Source organism: Asterias amurensis, chromosome 10, assembly GCF_032118995.1.
Source record: "Asterias amurensis chromosome 10, ASM3211899v1".
Classification (NCBI taxonomy): Eukaryota; Metazoa; Echinodermata; class Asteroidea; order Forcipulatida; family Asteriidae; genus Asterias; species Asterias amurensis.
Window position 1 is genome coordinate 19,445,570 of NC_092657.1, and position 14,231 is coordinate 19,459,800.

The 14,231-nt window shown below is 39.8% G+C and overlaps 3 protein-coding genes across 3 annotated transcripts in view; all 3 read right to left on the reverse strand.

Moving 5' to 3' along the window:
* Positions 1-332: 332 nt before the first annotated feature.
* On the reverse strand, positions 333-4,724 carry LOC139942472 (uncharacterized). Its single transcript, XM_071939262.1, has 3 exons — positions 4,572-4,724; positions 4,284-4,422; positions 333-616 (listed from the first exon to the last, which is right to left on the reverse strand). Exons 1-3 carry the CDS (start codon positions 4,710-4,712, stop codon positions 333-335), a joined length of 564 nt encoding a protein of 187 aa, XP_071795363.1. The 5' UTR covers positions 4,713-4,724.
* Positions 4,715-10,402, reverse strand: LOC139942780 (microfibril-associated glycoprotein 4-like). Its single transcript, XM_071939565.1, has 6 exons — positions 10,339-10,402; positions 8,843-9,094; positions 7,169-7,287; positions 5,451-5,712; positions 4,790-4,888; positions 4,715-4,746 (listed from the first exon to the last, which is right to left on the reverse strand). Exons 1-6 carry the CDS (start codon positions 10,373-10,375, stop codon positions 4,715-4,717), a joined length of 801 nt encoding a protein of 266 aa, XP_071795666.1. The 5' UTR covers positions 10,376-10,402.
* A 1,088-nt stretch (positions 10,403-11,490) lies between these two features.
* Positions 11,491-14,231, reverse strand: part of LOC139942985 (uncharacterized) — a 29,149-nt gene continuing 26,408 nt past the window's right edge. The window contains exon 3 of the mRNA XM_071939800.1: positions 11,491-11,842. Within this exon, the coding sequence (XP_071795901.1) occupies positions 11,832-11,842 (11 nt within the window). The 3' untranslated portion in view covers positions 11,491-11,831. The remainder of the gene's footprint in view (positions 11,843-14,231) is intronic.

The following is a 14,231-nucleotide window of genomic DNA, read 5'->3' on the forward strand; positions in this document are numbered from 1 at the left end:
ATATATGTTTTTGTGTCACCGCAATATGCTGGTGTTTGGCATAAGTGTAAATGAGTGAATTGCTTGATCAAAATGATTAATGGAAACCCAGTTATGTACGGCTGCTTTATAGCATTGTTCTCTTAAAAAAAGAGTAGGATACCAGTCACAAGCATGCGAACAATCATTTTACTTGCTACGGCGTTTCACATATCAAGGTTATCTGCTTGTTCGTAAGTTTGATTTTGGGCGTAATATATTTTAAGAATGATTGCATCAACATATGAATGTGTGCTGCTTCATCATTGGACTGCTGCTAATGTAACTTTGTACAATTCACCAAGAAACTTTGTTTAGCCAAGAGGTGGAGATTGGCGGCGTATTTTGATTTCAGTCTTTGCAATACGAGAACCATTCCATTCAGTAGCTCTAATAACTCGTTTGTATGGACCCATAGTATCACCAGGTTGGATATATTCAGCAATAAGGTTATTGTCTACACCAGGTATACCAGAGCATCTATTAAACCACCATCCTCCTTCACTATTCCGACTTGGGCAGTTTGTTTCGTCTTGGTTATTATCTGTGCGATGGTGAATGCTGAAGGCTTGATTGTTGGCAGTCTCAAGAATATCATCTGAAAAAGCAAAATGAATAGTGAATTATATAACTACTTCCAATCATTAATGGTAGTTTGTGTTCCGGCTGTTTTATATGACGAAGAAAACTAAAGTAAGTGTCTAAACGAAGCCCATGCATGTTCTTGTGTTAAAGGGAAGGTTAGGTATACACCTTCGGTAATTGTTAAAAACCAGTTGTCTCACTTGAGGTATCCCAACAAAAGCATAAAATAACAAGCCTTTTGGAAATTTGAGCTCAACTGGTCATTGAAGTTGCGAGAAAGTAATGAGAGAAACAACACCCTTGTTGGACGGATTTGTGTTCTTTCAGAAAGGAATAAAAGACTTCTAGCTAGAAGTCTGTTTATATTTTAGTGAGAAATAACATCTTTCTCAAAGTCTGGGCTACTTCAGAGGGAGCCGTTTCTCACAGTGTTTTATACTAACAACAGCTCTCCAATGCTCATTACCAAGTCAGTTTTTAAGTTAATATTTGTTTTGAGTAATTACCAAACGACCTTCCCTTTAAAGTGATGTGGATATACATCAGCACCAGTCTATGGCGCAATCGAACATCGTTTGAAACCTGTGGTCAGTTTCAGGGTGTTTACACATGTAGGCCTACATCTGTTCGTGTCTGTTGATCGTCAACAAGTTAAAACAATTAAAACAATGAGCCCCATCCAGAAATAAAGGTTTGATTTATAAACGAGTTCTTAACTTACTTCTGCACCCAATGAGTTCGATGCGCAGATCCTGATGCACGTAGTCGATTGATGTGATATGGATGAAACGTGCTCTGATTGGTTGCTCAAAGTTTATTGTTGTGGATTGATCAGTTTGAGCACGGAATATCTGTAAGATAATAAAGCAACACGATTATATTTTGTTTTATGAATCATTTACATTGAAAACAGTTGTGTTTATGTTTGGTCGAAAACAGTTGTGTTTATGTTTGGTCATGGCTATTGTTCCTCCTAGAGGAGTTTCTATCATTATTTTGTTCTGTTGGTTGAGTAGTAAAAGCTACTTAACTTAAAGTACATGTATAACATTGACAAACTAATTTTGTTATTTCAATGACGGAAACATTTACCTGAGGTTCTCCATCAGGTGCTCTCGTCTTGCTCACGCTGACCCAGATGACATTGTCAAGGCTGTATTCTACTTGAAATGACGTTTCATCACTACTTTGTGCTGCGACTCCCTCAACTAGAGTGACTACCAGTAGATCAATCTGAAGCCTTGACTCTTTGTCAGGAATGATATGGTCGTCCTTTTCAAGACGTTGTCCACATACCCAGTTGACTGTAAAAATAAAAACACAACATTGAATTTGATGCGTCGTTTGTTGTTATTGTGTTTAAAGGCACGGACACTATTGGTAATTGTCTGCAGTGACCTTCATCAGTAGACGATGGTACGATACTTTCAGCAAGGATACTACCATCTTCCATTCCAAGACTCTGACCACAAACTCTGTCAACTGAGAACACATTCAAAAATATGTACATCAGACATGTAAGGCACGCTGTGGTCATCATGTTAATCCACAAGTTTAGTTTGCAGTGCCCCATAAACAATGTTGAATTCTGTATCGTGTGAAGCTACAACTTTAGGTGATGAAGAAGAGAGCAAGCAGCATTTGAAACAATCTTATTGTGTCCCGACTAAATGGTATGTGTCATTTAGCCTGTTGTTTGAGAAAATATAGAGTGGGTAGCACCTGACATCACATAATTTGTACACTTTACTGTCATTACATACGATTTCTTTGGTCTAAACTTGAAATCACTCGCTTGAATGTTCCCGACCAAACACATTTCTGTCAAAAAGCTGGCAATGTTGCTTGGCCAATGATTTGGAACAATCTCCGTAATGTCATTAGGGAGTTGCTCGTATCTGCATTTCGTAAAGCCCTGAAGACTCACCTTTTTCCCTTGTTAATTGCTTTCTAGCGTAACCAACTGACTTGGAGTACCCAGTCAATTGTTTACGTAGTTATTTTAATTCACCGAATATCTTTCCTTATACTTCAATTTATAAAGAATACTTGCAGTTCGCTGAGGCGTTAAGGGGTGGCGCGATTACCATTGCACTTCCATCGACCAGCCCTGATTTCAAGGAGCATCCCCTGCCTGCGTAAAATGACACGCCTGATCCCTCTTAAAAATACACGCCCAGTCATACATTTCCGGCGTAACAATGTAAAATGATATACAGCGTCGTAAAAACTGTTTTTATTGTTTTCTTCAGTTATTCATAATAAGTGACCCTGTTAACAATTTTATGTCTGAAAATGCAAGTATTTTGATACCGCAATTATAAAATGGCAAAGCATTGATCGCCACCGACCTGCAGGGTCAGCAGATTGGAGAAAAACTAGCCCCCAAATTGGTCCAATTCACCCTGTATATCAAAGGTGCTATATATATATAGCACCTTTGATATACAATTATTCCGTGTTTTTGTTTTAAAGGAACACGTTGCCTTGGATCGGACGAGTTGGTCAAAACAAAAGCGTTTGTAACCGTTTTTTATAAAATGCATATGGTTGGAAAGATGTTTTAAAAGTAGAATACAATGATCCACACAAGTTTGCCTCGAAATTGCGTGGTTTTCCTTCTACTGTGCGAACTAACATGGTCGGCTATTTATGGGAGTCAAAATTTTGACCCCCATAAATGGCTGACGTGTTAGTCGACGAGGTAGAAGGAAAACCACGCAATTTCGAGGCATGTTTGTGTGGATCATTGTATTCTACTTTTACAACAGCTTTCTACCCATATGCATTTTATAAAAAACGGTTGCAAAGGCTTTTCAAAGACCAACTCGTCCGATCCAAGGCAACGTGTTCCTTTAAGATCAAAGGTGCTGGGGCCAAGGATACGGAGTGGATGGGTCTAGGGAAAAAAACATGACATTCACGGTACATTCTTACAGGTCTACCAGCATTCATCCATAATCAAGACAGCTTAACCCTTCAAACACACACAAGATTGTTCACTCATTTAGGCTTACTAAATTAATTTTGTCACCAAAGCGAAATCACAATGGCCGGCGGTGTGGGTTTTTTTCTTAAGCAAAATAAGTACACTATTATGTGATGTGCAATCCATAGAAAACTTGTGTTCAAATTCTCTCAGTTAACAATCCTTTATTTTTATTATTTTTAAATCATGGCTAATTAGTTGTTGGTGTCTCAGTCCCCATGCAGCTTGACCGTAACGTGGAGTAGCCAAACGCGCATATAACTATCCCTGCTTATCCGTGGAATATACGCTTGACGTAAGCGCGCTTTCGGCGTTTGCGATGACCAAAACGCTTTAGTGAAATCGACTCCTGAGCCATTAAATTTTGCCCTGCACATGCCTGGCGGAAACTTTGTGACTTTTTTTTTACGGATTTTTTTTTTCTTTCCTTTTTTACCGATTTTAAAATAACAAAAACAACTTCCACTTGAAAGCCTTACGACAGTGGCAATTTCGAAGTAGAGAAACAAAAATGCTGCCTGGAGATGGCGCGGTCTTTCATTCTGAAAAAAATAAATAAAATAAAACAATCACGCCACCCCCCCCCCCCCCCGTTTGGAAAAGCCTAGATCCGCCCCTGAATGCGCTATGATTTTAATGGAGTAGCGTATTTTGTTAATTGTTTGGTTATGAAAATCATATAACCACTCACCACGGCAGCCTAGGAGCTCAATACGTATGCCAGGTTCACTATACCAGTCGGTAGGTCTGATGCGGATGTACCGTGCTTGAATAGGCTGCTGGAATATATTGGTAACTGGGGTGTTTCTATCAGTGTTGCCAATGAAAGTCTGTCAATCAAACATAGGTGTATAGTATAAGTATAATGAAGAGTGTTTACATTGTTTCAAAATTGTTGTTGCACAGCAGCTTTATTGAAATGTCTTTGTTCGTAAGGAACACATGTTAGGTATGAGGGTGTCTTGCTGAGTACTCTTACCTGTGGAGAAGAGGCCCCATTCACGTACAGCCATGCAGTGCCATCAATGCTGTATTGTACCTGGTACTGTGTCACCCAGTAATAACCGTATGGATTGCCCTGTGTGATGACACCCTCAATATGCACGGGATTTATACCCATATCTATTTGAAGCCATGAATCAACAAATGATCCACTAGCTGGACACCAATTCCGGTTCAGGTCCAGTCGTGCATTACTCGGCTGAAAATCTGAACTCCGCTGACTAGATGCTGTAATTCTATCATCAGGAATACTTCTGTCTTCCATTCCTAGTTTATGCCCACAGTATCTGCCAACTGGCAACAAAACACAACGTTTAACCTTTAAGTAAGTGATGACAATGATTTAAGACACTGGACACTGTTGGCCGTTACTCAGGTAAAATAGTTTTGTCTCAGTTAAAAAAAAAAAAAACTTTCCCGAAGCATTATATTATGGATGCATCTGAAAACACACATTATTTGTTTTCTTCTTTTGTTTTCCCTTCATTTTTCTCTTGTAATTTCCATGACAGGCCCTAATTGATTTTTTTTTATATACAAGTTTGTTATGCATAATTATGTTGGGATACATCAATGAGAATGTTGGTCTTTGGCAATTGGCAATAGTGTCTAGTGCCTTCAGGATATTACAACAATTTTCTGTTGCCATAATTCAAAGGAAAACAATTCACTTAATTGTTGTTTGCAATAACTCGAATTTCACATCAAGCAAACAAGTTTTCTAAAATAAATTAATTGTCGACAGGCCTTTCAAACAGCGTGTGCAATTCATAATTAATGCTTACAAACTAATAATATTTTGAGGTGATATCAAAGGGTTCGCTGGTGGAGATTATGAAACCTATTGTTTACTTACCAGTTTGTTGTATCTCGGAGTGCTCCAGAAACATGGTGTAATCGACAGGTCCGACGTGAAACTGTGTCTTCAGCAAATGACCCGTGACGTTATCTTCATTGGTGAGGTCAAGACGGATTGTCCAGTTCCCTTTAGCATCAGTCAGGTTATGTAGAATCTCATTGCCAAGCCAGAACTCATCATCCATTGACCCAAAGCCTTTCGTGTATTCTGCCCAACTGCGGTTGAAATTGACTGATCCATCGTAACGCCGCTGGACGACCTTGCAGTAAGAAAACAATACAAATATACTGTAGTACTTTTGGACATAATGGTTCTCGTATAGGTTAATCTAAATTCATTAATTTTAATTTCATTCATTAAATTAGGTAAACAGGTTATTATTTCAAGACAAATCTAATTCTGACATAAGGTATTTTAAACTTGACTAAAATACGACCAAATAGGCCTATAGGCCAAAGCCTACACTTGTTGTTCAATATTGAAGTTCTGGTATAATTATGCAGACATCAAATAGCAATAATAAATAAATATGGGCAATGTTTGTGTCCTTCCAAGTAAACTACAGTTAACCAGTTAAACTTTTAAGTGGTGGATGACTCCAAGTCGAGTTTGCATCGCCGACTATTGCTAATTAGCATCAGAACCGGCGCTCCTATAAACAATTCTGGCAGGAAACTTGAATAATAGTTATCCGGTATTTGGAGGGTAACAGCTGAGGTATGCGTTTGTATCCCCATTTTTAGTTTGTAACGTCATTGATAATCTCAATGGACTAGTTTTGTAATAACTGCGGTAGAAATAAATGAAAGCAAAAAGAGAAAGCAAGAAATGGGTGAAAAAAGAGTAGATGGGTAACAGAAAGGGTGCTTGGGAAGGGGTTCTTTGACCACATAAGGTATGAGGTTGTTTAACAGACAAAACAATTACGGATAGTAAAAATGAAAGTTATTTTTTTTTAATGATTTAAATGATATTATATATATTTGTTAGGTTTTTTTTCTCTTTTTTTTGGGGGGGGGAGAAGACAAAAAAATGTGGTCGTCATTTGGGTATTTTATTGTTTTTAATCCTAAAACTAAATAGTAGTCCCAGCCAATGTTCTGCACCTTCCGCCCATGCAAGTTAAAAAGCAGGACAGTTCTTTTCAGAACTGAGAAGTCTCCCGAACATCCGATAAATCTACTCCGCGGTAAGTAGAATAAAGAAAGACAGTTCTCTTAGAACAAACTCTACCTGGCAAGTAGATACACACACGGTGTTACCTCGCCCCTAAAGAATAGTTCCCAGACGCGTGTCCATATGTTTGTACACAAAGTGCGGATTGGGTATCTTTTCTTCCCAGGACGAACGTGTGCAGATAATTGTACACGTTTGTCCTGGGAAAAAATTACGCGCACGGTCGGGGACAATCGGCATATCGGCATTTAGCGGTAAAAGAGCGGTAGTTGAGAACATTTTTACTCAAAATTCATTTGACTTTTGCTCAAAACCTGTGATGCCTATTTGAACAATTCCAAGTGTAGGGCTATCTGCAACTTCGGAAGCATTAGATCGGTAAGTTTTATGATGCAGATCGTTGCAGATGGTTTTAAAAAAAAAAAAAACCAAAGATTTTGATATCAGTGGTGCTGGGGCCAAGGATACGGAGTGTATTGGACCGATTTTTGGGGCTAGGTGTTACCGTAAACCAAATATAAACTTATTCATGTACTTACAATCCAGCCGGTCTGCTTCGTCATATCACAAAAGACTTTAATTCCTTTATCATACTGGTAGGGATAAATAGTGTAGATACCATTGTGTTTGTATCCAGCATCCAGCAAATTCTGACAGTCTGAATGAACAAAGAAATCATTATGCACTTTGAATATTGGATGCGTTCTTGTAGCTCCCCTGCGTCGACCCCACGGTGGTCACTCGGATGAGCCCCTGACAAGAGCTAATCGAACGATCACACTCGCCCTCTCGTGGTGACGGCATGCACCTCAGGTCACCCCTAAGTGACCAACTCCACAAGCAGGGCACTGGGGGCTGACCCGGGTGAGCCCCGTCAAAGCTATTCGAACGATCACTCATCCACCCCCTCGTGGTGACGTCATGCACCTGGGGCCAGTCCCAAGTGACCCGTTCCACAAGCAGGGTCTGGGTGAGCCCCTGGAATGACGTCCAAGTTATTCGAACGTACCGGCGGGCAGACCGGGGTCGACCCGGGGAAGCTTATGGAACGCACCCATTGTATAGTATGGAGTTACATGGTTTATAAACATTGTTATCAATGGGTGCGTTCGTTTAGCTTCCCTGGGTCGACCCCGGTCTTCCCCGGTACGTTCGAATAGCTTTGACGGGGCTCACCCGGGTCAGCCCCCAGTGCCCTGCTGGTGGAGTGGGTCACTTGGGGTGACCTGATGTGCATGCCGTCACCACGAGAGGGCGAGTGTGATCGTTCGATTAGCTCTTGTCAGGGGCTCACCCGAGTGAGCACTGCGGGGTCGGGGAAGCTTATCTAACGCACCCAATGATGGTGGGTCTTTTAAGCCACACTCTTTTTAGCGTAGTAAACGTAATATTTAACTAGAAGACACTAACTGAGAAGCGTTATAGCTGGAACGCTTTTCAGATTCGAGCTTTCGTAAATAAAAACATGGCATAGGAGCATCATGGTTATAAGCGTCTTGCTTATACGGACAAGTGTCATGGCTGGAAATCGAACCTACACTCTGCTGAACAGAAACATTGCTAAGTTTTTGAATCCGGTGTTCTTATTCGACCAGGCCATGACACGCCATGCTTTAATTTTAGTATACTTTTTGTTACACTACTTGTTATCATCACCGATCATTCTAATATGCAAAAGTCACACAAAGTCAGAGTTAATTTACCTTAAACAGCGGCTACAAAATGCTCAGAAATATAGTTGGGACTTTTTTTTTTGTATTATAGATGTAGTCCACGAGAAACAGAAAACTTCACGTTAAAACATGGTAAAAATGTTTTTTTTTTCTCTAAGTACTCCGAGCCAATATTATGAAAACGTGATGCCAAACAAGCCCGCGCGACAAAGGAATCGTGATGTCAGTGGCGGCTATTTGATGTGGACAATGGCACCCTCAGTTTGCCAACGCTGGAGAACTGTGTTCAAACCCAATTAGGGGAAAATCGTCACTGGCGTCAAGGGGACATTACAATAGATAAGCCGTTTTTGACTCTCGGCTGAAAAAGCCTCGCAGAGAGTTGCATTTTTGACTTGAATTATTTATTACCAAATGCAAATTTTAAGCGTAAAATGGTTATAAATCGGTATCTACGATGTCTGTTTGGCCAAAAAAAGGTAATAGTTAAAATATTGAGATTATCCTGTAGCCGCTGTTTAAGTCTTGAAGGAAACTTACCCTTGAAATGGCATTCATAATGATCATGTATCTCTTCTTGGTCATCAGTGAAGATTGGTTCATCAGTGTAGCTGGGTTTAGTCTTTCTCTTTGGAGCTACTTTAAACAGCCCTCCTGGTCGGATTGAGGTACAGGAACACATAACCTCAAATGGTTGGATCCATCGTAGTCGGTTTCCTTTATCTGGATCAGGTTCTTGGGTCAAGTAGCACACTTTAGTACCAGCTGCTTCACCAACATTCAGCAAATAAACTGCAACAAAAGGAACAAATCATCAATGTTAAGTTTCGATGTGGGTTTAAAGGCAGTGGACACTATTGGTAATTACTCAAAATAATTCATGGCATAAAACCTTACTTGGTAATGAGTAATGGGGAGAAGTTGATGATATAAAATATTGTGAGAAACCACTCCCTCTGAAGTGACGTAGTTTTCGAGAAAGAAGTAATTTTCCACGAATTTGATTTCGAGACCTCAAGTTTACAATTTGAGGTCTCGAAATCAAGCATCTGAAAGCACACAACTTCGTGTGACAAGGGTGTTTTTTCTTTCGTCGTTGTTATCTCGCAACTTCAGTGACCGATTGAGCTCATATTTTCACAGGTTTGTTATTTTATGCATATGTTGAGAAGACTGGTCTTTGACAATTACCAATAGTACCCACTGTCTTTAAGTCTTGTTTGGTTTTATGAACAGAGTTCCCAAGCCAAGGTAAGACACTGTTTCAAAATAGAGCTGTTTGGGAATCTAATAGCAGAAGCTGCTTCACTGGCACTCAGCAAATTATCTAGAACAAAATAAACCAATCATTAATATCATGTTATGCTGTTGGTTAAAGTCTTGTTTGGTTTTACGGACAGAGTTCCCAAGCCAAGGTAAGACACTGTTTCAAAATAGAGCTGTTTGGGATTCGGATACTTATAGTAGAAGCTGATTCACTGGCACTCAAAAAATTAAATTAGAACAAAAGAGGCAAATCATTAATATTTTGTCTTGTTTTGTTTATGGACAGAGATCATAATCATACCCAGCCAAAGTATATTCAGAATTTACCAAGCTTGAACTAAAAACGAAGTCTTATGGGTAGCACACGTACCACCAACGAGGTGATGAAGGCGCTTATAAAAACTTGAAGAAAAAAAGGTGATGGAAGTGAAGAAATTCTGATACCCAATTATGTAGCATAGTATAGGGGTTTACAATGTGATACGACGCATAGCAGCCACAGCCAAGAACACCTGGGCGAACCACCTTCTCTAAGCGATAAGTATTACTGGGATATTTTACGTACATTACACATCGCACGGGACCAATGGCTTTACGTCCCATCCGAAGGACGAAGTATCATGGTTAAGTGTGTGGCTGAAGAACACATGTGTCACGTGACGACTCTCGAACCCACACCATGCTTTAATATTCAACCCAGTGATCTTAACCGCTAACCATGACACACATATGAAATGCAATATTAAACAAATTCAATCATTTTTACTTACCGCAGACAGCCAGCGGGAGCAGAATGGGACCCATCATGTCACCTCCACTGGCAACAACTCCCTGTATCAGCTGAGACTAGAACCCCGTCAAAATAAGAAAAAATAATAATTTCAAAATATGTTCCGAAATTCCTGAGTCGACTTGATACAATGGGTGCGTTCGATCAGCTTCTCCGTGTCGACCCCGCGGTGCTCATTCGGGTGAGCCCCTGACAAGAGCTAATCGAAACGACCACTCACCCTCTCGTTGTGACGTCATGCACCTCGCGCCAGCCCCAAGTGACCCGTTCCACAAGCAAGGCACAGGGGGCCTACCTGGGTGAGCCCCTGGTATGACGTTAAAGCTATTCGAACGTACAGGTGGCAGATACCGGTGGCAGATCATGGTCGACCCAGGGAAGCTAATAGAACGCACCCAATATTGTACTTTGATTGTCTGTATATAGTTCAGACCAAATTTGAAAAGAAAAGAGCGGCATTTGTTAAGTGCAAGTTGGTATCGTAGGCTATACCCAATTAAACAAATGTTGGGTGCTGATTCCGAAAATGATGGATACCAATGCTATTTTGAATCTCTGTCGCTAAAAAATCACATCTAAAACAGTACATACAACCTGGGAGACGACAGTACTTTACATGCAAAAATATTCAGATGCTGTAGTTCCATACAGATGTAGTCAGGTTACCATACTTGTGTCTGAAAACTATACACTTTTGAAATGGCTGCCGAGTAAAAAAAATATAATTCTTGGGGGAAATGTTTAGTTGTATGAATAGCTTATGGATTCGACTTCCATATGACACCAACAATGCCGAAAATAATTGATGTTTGGGTAAGCAATGTCCGCTTTCGTGAAGGGTATGAAAATTAGGTTGCGCAGTAATAAGCCTTTCAATTTGTGAGTGGTATTAAAGTGCCTTTGTAGCTTATACATAGTTCACTCCTGGATGTCGGCTACTTATTCTTCAATGAGTCACCCAAGCATGAACTATTTTCGGACTTTTTGGTGTCATATAACAGTTGAATCCATAAGCTATTCATACATATGTAAATAATTGAACCCATAATCACAATTTTTTTATTCGGCAGCCATTTCAAAAGTGTTTCTAATTTTTTTTTTTTTTGAGACACGGTACAATCCAGGTATTCTGTTGGTAGAGTCCGGTTCAGAGTTTGAGTGTAATTCACACCATTCATTTACATTCGTTTACGTCCTTAACTGGCGCCCTTTTTAAAATCTGGTTTAGCCTAGTCCGTTATGCTTTACGATTGGTAACGACTCTAAAAAAAAATAAAAAAAAAACCGAAAAAACAAAAAACAAAACACGTAACTAATAGTTACCTTTCTAGAGCAGGCTTGTCGAAGGCGTCGAAAGTGTAATAGTTTTGGATCCGCTGAGTTAACCTTACACTCACGAGCCACCACCACAGCAGAATATTGTGCTCATCCAAACACTGACTTCAGTTGATATGACAAAACTGGGTTGTGCATCTACAGTTTAACTACGATCAAATTATAATCAAATTATATACAACTACAAACGAGCTGGTGTCGCGAGGCGGTTGTGACCAAATAGTTAATTCAATTATTGTGTTAAAGACACTGGAAACGTTCGGTAAAATGGCAAAGACCAGTATATAACACGCCTGTGAAACTTGGGGCTGAATTGGTCATCGAAGTTGCGAAGTTTTCAACAAAAATGTACTTTTAGGTGCATTGAAGCCGTTTAATATTCGTGAATACAACATTTTCTCAAAAACTATGTTTTTCATTCATAGGGAGCCGTTTCTCACAATGTTGTATACAATCGTCAGCTCTCTATTGCTCATTAATTACCCAAATAATACGATTGTATGCTAACAATTTTGAGTAATTACCAATAGTGTCCTGTGCCTTTAACAGTGTAAGTTTCGTATACGGGGCTTGCTTCATTGTTAGTGAATACATCTTCCAAGGTAAACGGGCGGGGGAAACAATTAATTGAAAATTTTATCCAGTCACTGGCGAAACGTTAACTATCGGCGTGTGTGAGTAGGCCTACATGTAGAAGGTACATGTTGTATAACGCCTGTGGGAGTTAATTGACTACCATCGGCAAGATCTCGAACGTGACTCTCAAACACAATTTACAACAGAGAACTGTTGCATTATTGGTCTTGTTTCTGTTTAGCCTTTTAGTTGTTATTGTTAGGCGCATAGAGGAATTTTTTTATTCATAATGCGCCTTATAAATGTTGTTTATTATTATTATTTATTATTAAGTTTCGTAAATGCCAAGGTGACTCCAATTCGTATGCCTAGTATACAAATATTGACTGCTTCGAGTGCTATGGTTAAAACTATGACTCTACGGGAAAATAGAACGCTACGGGGATCACCGAGGGAGTCCTAGTTTTTAACCATTGCACGAGTAAAAGCAGTCAATATTTGTTTTATAACACCCAAACATTTCTAAATACTGTACTTTTATTATTAAGTTACAGACCTGAATGCTACAATCCACGGACGACGCGAATACAGATTGCATACACTTTTACAAACTGTGTTGCATGTAGTGTCGTGCAATCCGAAGTGGTTACAGACTATTAATTTTTATAACACCCCTTGCAGGTATTGTGCCTGCTCATTGGTTTAGAGCGCGTCACATGACATGTCTTAGTTTTGCTAGACGACGGCCGTGTGATAGAGCGTCGGTTTGCCATGCGCTAGTCCGAAGACTAGCACATGGCGCCGTGCGCTAGTCCGACAGACTAGCACACGGCGTGCAGTACCCAGACGTCCGTTGCGTGTACGAGGATGATAAATTAATAGTCTGTAACCATTTCGGATTGTCCGACACTACATGCAACACAGTAGGTAAAAGTGTTTGCAATCTGTGTTCGCGTCGTCCGTGGAATGTAGCATTCAGGTCTGTAACTTAATAATAATAATACAGGTTTTAGAAATGTTTGGGGTGTTATAAAACAAATATTGACTGCTTTTACTCGTGCAATGGTTAAAAACTATGACTCCCTCGGTGATCCCCGGAGCGTTCTATTTTCCCTCGGCTTCGCCTCGGGAAAATAGAACGCTCCGTGGATCACCTCGGGAGTCATAGTTTTAACCATAGCACTCGAAGCAGTCAATATTTGTATAATAACTCTCGTACACGCACAGGACGTCTTGGTACTGCACGCCATGTGCTAGTCTGTCGGACTAGCGCATGGCAAACCGACGCTCTATCACACGGCCGTCGTCTGGCAAAACTAAGACATGTCATGTGACGCGCTCTAAAACAATGAGCAGGCAGAATACTTGCAAGGGGTGTTATAATACGATATACTGTATAGCGAGACTACCAAGCTTGTAATACCTCAACATATTAGGATAAGATAAGAACTTTATTATCCCACACTGGGGAAACTATAAAACTGGCCATGATTCAAACAGCACAGAAAAAAAACAATAAAACATGTATAACAATAAACATACAGATCAAAACATTAATTAAGAATATCATGTATACAAATATGTGATTATTGAGTGTGTCACGTGACTCTTAAAGACACTGGACACTTTTGGTAATTGTCAAAGACCAGTCTTCTCACTTGGTGTAACGTATGTAAAAAATAACAAACCTGTGAAAATTTGAACTCAATTGGTCGTCGAAGTTGCGAGATAATAATGGAAGAAAAAACACACTGTCACACAAAGTTGTGTGCTTTCAAATGGTTGATTTCGACACCTCAAAACCTAATTCTGAGGTCTCGAAATCAAATTCGAATATTTTAGTGGAAAGTTACTTCTTTCTCGAAAACTTACTTCGGAGGGAGTCGTTTCTGACAATGTGTTGTACAATCAACAGCTCTCCATTGCTTGTTACCAAGTGAGTTTTTTTATGCTAGCAATTAT